The sequence below is a fragment of the Gloeophyllum trabeum genome (assembly GCF_000344685.1).
Source record: "Gloeophyllum trabeum ATCC 11539 unplaced genomic scaffold GLOTRscaffold_00017, whole genome shotgun sequence".
NCBI classification, from domain to species: domain Eukaryota; kingdom Fungi; phylum Basidiomycota; class Agaricomycetes; order Gloeophyllales; family Gloeophyllaceae; genus Gloeophyllum; species Gloeophyllum trabeum.
This window is the reverse complement of record NW_006920426.1, coordinates 755,335-761,334: the sequence shown is the minus strand read 5'-3', so window position 1 is coordinate 761,334 and position 6,000 is coordinate 755,335. Positions and strand designations below refer to the sequence as shown.

The 6,000-nt window shown below is 55.0% G+C and overlaps 1 protein-coding gene across 1 annotated transcript; it reads right to left on the bottom strand.

The window, feature by feature from the left end:
- Positions 1-872: 872 nt before the first annotated feature.
- On the bottom strand, positions 873-5,161 carry GLOTRDRAFT_118158 (DUF699-domain-containing protein). The gene is made up of 12 exons (XM_007872403.1): positions 5,001-5,161; positions 4,845-4,936; positions 4,564-4,677; positions 4,319-4,499; positions 3,541-4,149; positions 2,643-3,482; positions 2,461-2,580; positions 2,124-2,406; positions 1,947-2,069; positions 1,634-1,890; positions 1,297-1,577; positions 873-1,204 (listed from the first exon to the last, which is right to left on the bottom strand). Exons 1-12 carry the CDS (start codon positions 5,103-5,105, stop codon positions 991-993), a joined length of 3,219 nt encoding a protein of 1,072 aa, XP_007870594.1. The 5' UTR covers positions 5,106-5,161; the 3' UTR covers positions 873-990.
- Positions 5,162-6,000: the final 839 nt, after the last annotated feature.

Here is a 6,000-nt window from a genome sequence, read left to right as displayed (position 1 = left end):
GCCGTCCGTGCTCCCTTGGCTTATCCACGGCCCATCTTTATGTTATCGTAGCGGCGCAAGCGCCAATCCCCGACTCCAGTCAGAAACCATCAAGTATTCCAGTACTAGTGTCTGGTCAATTGCAAGTTGCGGAATGCCAGTCTTGATGCGTACGGACACATACACAGTATTGATATAGTCCTGTCTTATATCTACATCAGTATTTAAAGGGGCTTCCTCCCAGTCCCCGCTCAGAGATACTAGTCTCATTTGTCAGCCTCACTTGTGTCAATGCATCCTTTTATCAAATGCTATGCACTGCATCACTTTGACCTTTCACGTCAGGTGTGTGTGGGCAGTTGTCTTCAAGTCGAAACGAAAGTGGCGTCGGTCCGGTCGGGACGTTGCTTACATGAGGTTCTCACGGCGAGAGCGAGTTGTATGGTGGAGCGACCATTTCTTCCCGACAGAACCCTCCTCCCAACTACCGTGGGAGTCGGGGATGCGGTATATCGGCAAGTATGTTTCGTGCTGCGACTTCAAGGAATTGACCTGCGACTTTGTATCCTACACTCTAGATGCATACGATATACCCCGCATTGAAATTCCCCATATCTGGGGTAAGTCTTCTCCCCTTGGCATCTGGGATTCTCTCACTAGTACTTCCAGACAAGAAATCGCGTATCCCTGGCCGAGCGTTTCAAAGCGCCGCTCATTAACTTTCAGAGTTGAAATCAAATATGGTGATACCACGAGAAGATCCGGTAAGCCCGAGGAGAGCGCTGTGATCTTGCCATGATCCGACATGGATCACGCTGTCGACACTGGCAGTTCCATTTCATGTCACTGGAGACACCATGGACAGCGAGGACAAGGCCATTTTAATCATCAGCTCAAGGTAAACCGTTATCTGTTTGTAGCAAGTACTCTAACGAGGCGATGAAAGAGTGATAGATCATCCCAAGCGCCTCATACGAGGATATACACGGCAGATCGAGGGCAAGTATCTCACTACTTACCCCCTTTCTTCATAGCACGCCGGGTTTTCTTCTTGCCCTCCTTGGCACCCGCCTCTTCCTCCCCCGCCTTCCTCTTCACCCCTCCAGCCCCTCCCAACGTCGTGCTCTTGACGCTAACGACCGTCGACTTTCCCTGCTTCCCGCCCGCGCCCGCGATCTGCTGCTCCGCGACCGACCAATCCACAGCCGAATCATTAATCGCGTACCTAGCCGCAGACGAACAAGGAAACAACAGATCAAATCGACGCCCTGATCAGCCATGAACTCTCGGAGCAACAAGGTTTCCGTATAAACTCACTTGCTCAGATCAAGGCTGTCGATCAGCTCCCGCTGCTTCTCCTTCATCTTTCTAACTTCCTCGTTCCCGGCCTCCTGGAGCTCGTCCTCCAGCCGCTGCTGCACGGGCTTCCACTGCCTCTCCCCGTCGGCCATGTCCACGTCTCTCGTGCGCGATTGGGGCGGGGGCGGCAACTCGGCGCTTATCGCCGCTTTTTGGATGTGCACGAGCCGCTTGGAGATCTTCCGGATGAGCTTGACAAACAGTGCTAGCGTCTGCGACACTGGGAGCTGCAGCTCACTCTGTAAGGACACGTCAGCCGTAGTCTCCTATTACATGATATCCATAAAATACATACCTCGACCTCCTCAACGGTCTTCCGCTGCGACCCCAGTGCGACCAAGATCGAGCTCTGGACCGCGCTCAGCCGCACCTCCTCTTCGCCATCCCCTCCTTCTCCAGGCGCTTTGCCCAGCCGCTTCTCGAAATACAGTTGAGCCACCGTCGGTAGCAAATCCAGGATAACGTGGTAGTCCAGCATGTTATTTGCGTACGACTCCAACCGCTTGAGGTCAAACGGCGAGAACAGGAAGGACAGCTCGGTGGACGTCAATGCTGAATCGCGAAAAGAATGAGTTTTGTTAACGTGAAGCAATGCATTCGAGACTGACGTCGAGACTGCTCCTCGGCATATTTAACGCCTGCATTCGCACCTTCCAGCACGCTCAGCGCCATCACCGCCCCAAACTCCCGGAACTTGTACGACAGCAGCGTCAAGAACCGTCTTCTGAAATCTACACCCGTCCTGTCAGCCCAGCAACAGGAAGACTGACGACGAACTCCCTTACCCTTGGCAAACTCGCCCAACCACCCTAGCTCGTCGTCTGCGGAGCTGTTCAGTCCCCTCACCATCACGCACGTATGCTCCCCGGTCAGCTCGCTCTGTGTCTGCCGGATGTACAGAGGGATGTACCCCGCGCGTTTCCAGAACCGCAGGAGCTGCGGCGTCAGCCCGTACGACACGCCCAGGTAGTCTAGTTTTTCGGGTTTACGTTCGGTCAGGCGCTGGAGGAGGGGCGGCATTTGGGTTGGCGAGCGGATCGACGGTTTGTCGGTTAGTAGTGATGTTCCCTAGTGAAATTTTATTACGCATGTCCGTGGCGACGAAGTGCTTGCAGGACATACCTCCTCGACGGCGGCCGGGTTGGGATAGGACGGTTCCTCCTCCACGCTCTCGCTCAGGTTGAAATACTCGCCGCTGTAATACGAGTTCAGCGCCTGTAGAGCACGCGCGCCGTAGCCCATCTGTAATGTACGCGAGAATGAGGTATTGGGTGTGTGGTAATGAGGGCAATCACAAAACTCACATTCGCATAGTCCGGATGCGTCGCAATCCTGACGATTCTCGCTCCGCTCAACATACCGAACCGCCCCTCCTGGTACTGTTGACTGACGAGCCAGGGTATCATATCCCCGCCCGCCCTCAACCCTCTGTTCAAGCCATCCAAAATCGCCTGCCTACTGATATTCCCTTCGAGGGCTACTTGGAGTACCACCAACGGCTCCGGCAAATGCGTCTCGTCGTCCTTGATCGGCGGCAGCAGCACAAACAGGTGGTGCGCCGGCGCGTCCGACATGAGCTGCAGATCGTTCGGCTGATTCTTATAGTGCGACGCGACGTACAGCGCCATCATGCGCTGCAAGAACACCTCCGACGCCGGGTGGTAACTGAACAGCGTATCCCGCGAGACATAGAACAGCTCGCACTTGCTAGGGTGCGGTGTGCCCTGTGCGATGGCTTTCGGCACGATCGTCGCATCCAAGCACAGCAGCGAGTTCAGCCATTTCTCCACCTTATCCCCCGGTGCGTACCGGATGGGTGTCTCGAGCTTGATCTCCACGAGCTTACGCGCCTTCGGGGGAGCCTTGACGGCGGCCTTTTTCGAGCTCGACGCAGCCACCCCAGTCTCGTCCTCGTTCAGCTGCGCGTCCTTCGTAAGCGACGGTCGCGTAGACTCGCGGAGCTGCTGAATAAGCTTGAGGGAGAGGGAGCGTCCGGTGCCTTCGTAGCCATTGATGGTAGATGACATGAACACGAGGTACGGGCCGATGAGGTTCCGGACGAGGGGAAGCGGGATGGCAGCTGCTTCGTCGATGACGACTAGCTCCGCCTGGCCGAGGACGTGCGCATCTTGTGGTTGGATGTACTATGCACGATACACAGTCCATGATGATCCAAAGGCGAGCGAAACACTTCTGACTCACCTGAATCGTTTGCCGATGCCCCTTGAACACGTTCACCCTCACGATCGCCTTGTTGAAGTCGGGATTCGTACTCTGGACAATATCATAGTCCAGGTGCTCCTCGAACCCAAGCTCGTCCATACCCTTGAACACAAAGTCGAACACGGTCTTCAAGTTCTCCGGGCTGGGACTAGTCACGAAGATATTACTATACCCATGAGCCAACGCGCCTGCAATCGCCAGACCCAGCGCCGCAGACTTTCCACGTCCGCGAGACGCCGTGAGCGTCACCGTGGAACTCAGAGTCTTCTCCGCAATGGCATCGACGAACGTGAGCACCGCCTTCGCCTGGTCGATCGTCTTCGCGAGCTTCACGAGCTCGCCCGCGGGCTTCACGTCCGCCATCTCCTTCTTCAGCTCCTTCAGCTCCGCGCTCTCCTTGTCCGCGGCGCCCTTCCCGCGGTCGTCCTCGAGCGGCTGGATGTCCTTGCCGCGCGAGATGGGGAGGACGTTGAGCTCGTCGTCAAGCACGAGGCAGTCGTCGCAGGAGCCGAGGGAGAGGATGAAGCGCTCGTTGAAGCGCGCGATGACGGTGTCGTGCGAGGAGGTGCGGTACCGCGCGTGGACGTCCTATACTGGCGAATGAGCGACGGGATGGACGGACGAAACTACTGGTCCGCTGAGTTCCCTAGCCACCGGTATGTCAGCCAAACACCAGAAAATTCTCTGGCGCTGGACTCGACTGCCCCGGTGGCTAGAGCCCAGCGGAGGGAGAGGATGTCGTAGACCGAGGACGTACCATGGCCATAGTATACAATTGCCTCAGAGACGTCATAGTCTTAAGCAACAACACTACCAACCCGCCGCCCTCCACCGTCTCTATCGTCCGCGCAAGCAAGTTGGGCGTGATAGCCTCGAAGTCTTGGAGGACGCACATGCCATACGTGTTTCCGAGGATTTTGTGGGATTCTTTGTAGTACCTGCGCCGGGACGAGTGGGAAGAGATGAGAATAACCAGACGTAGTGACATGACAGAGGACGCACGTATATCGGATGTCGGTAACCGTGATGAAGATCTCGAACGGGTTCTGCTCGTTTGGCTCGCGGACTCCGCGTTTAACATCTCGCTTGATTTTGGCTTCCCGCTTTTTGCGATGACTGTCAAGGGTTGTCAGTCAGAACGTAGGATGGGTGGAGATGGATATTGGGCAAGCATGGGCAGTGGAGCTCTCGACCGAAAAGTAGAAGGGGTATGATCGGGACATAAGTATGAAACAAACAGCGCCGATGAGGTGAGCTAAGCTATATTAAAGCGACGTACTTACCTGGTAAACCCGAGGTCTTTCTTATAACACCACAGTACGGACGGACGGGCGGATACCCGGGCTTGGGATAACAGGAAGTGCAGATTCACAACCTACACGGATCCGTACGATTGCTGGCTAAGTGAACTCCTATATAAACCTCCTCATTCCACGCACCTGGTCCCTTCCCTTGTCACCAACAAGGACGATGAACGATCTGTGGTTTTTCTTGACATTATTGTTAATTAGGATGGGGATCCTTGGGTCCAGTTGTTTTCGCATCCTGCTCCGATTCTCGCGGCCTAAGCAAATTCAGAAAAGCAGAAACGAGGCTCAAGTACACGGCCAAAAGCTTCTTAAGGGCGATGAGCAGAGAAGGGTTAGGTGTCCAGGAGCACTAGAGAGTGCCGCTGAAGCTTGAGCATCTCGGACTTCACGCCAAAATTCTGCAGCCGGCGGCAAACGTGTCACGCGGCGTCCTCGATCATATGTTATTCCCACGTTCTCCGCGTACTGTCCGAGCTCGTCGACTCGTGCGTCCATCACAGCCTGTTTTATTGTCTCTTCGATAGACGGTCTCGCTGTGGACAATCGCTCGACGAACTTCATTCAAACTGGGTCGTATGGCTCAGCCACCCGGAATACCGTCAGCGCACGTTACTTAAAGCATCGTAGCCCGAGTACTGCGAGCAGTCAACATAAATCAGGACTATTGGTGTATACCACTGCGGTGGTTGCAGTCTTTAGGGGCGGGCAACAGTTTTTACGAAAGGGAATTCCGCGGGCTCTAATTGGCTGGAAATTACCTTTCGTACAATCTTCTCCCCGGCCCTAAATACTGCAACTCCCGAAGTGTACGTCGGGAACGAGGCGGTTCAACTGTTCAACATTCAATTCCTATGATCTGCGGCTGTTTGCTACGACGTGAAGACGTGGACATCAGCGCCGGCTTTGGGTGATACTCCTTTTTGCTTTTGCCCCCGTTGAGGACGGAGGGTAGCCGCGAAATGGAGCATGCTCAAAGGCCCGAGAAGCTTCACATGTCTCGAGACCACACATTTATGCAGAGTCTCTATGTCTACGTCGCTTCATCACACAGGTTCTCTCACTCCACCGAGCGACTGTTCTCCAGCTAGGCTTGTACTGGCTCTCTGCTCTCCGTGATCTTGTTCATATA

Coding starts and splice junctions, on each gene's coding strand:
- GLOTRDRAFT_118158 (XM_007872403.1), bottom strand. CDS start 5,105: ATGCGAAAACAACTGGACCCAAGGATCCCCATCCTAATTAACAATAAT. Junction 1,891..1,946: donor TGCCGAGGAGCAGTCTCGAC/GTCAGTCTCGAA, acceptor TTCGCGATTCAG/CATTGACGTCCACCGAGCTG. Junction 1,205..1,296: donor GACAGCCTTGATCTGAGCAA/GTGAGTTTATAC, acceptor GTCTGCGGCTAG/GTACGCGATTAATGATTCGG.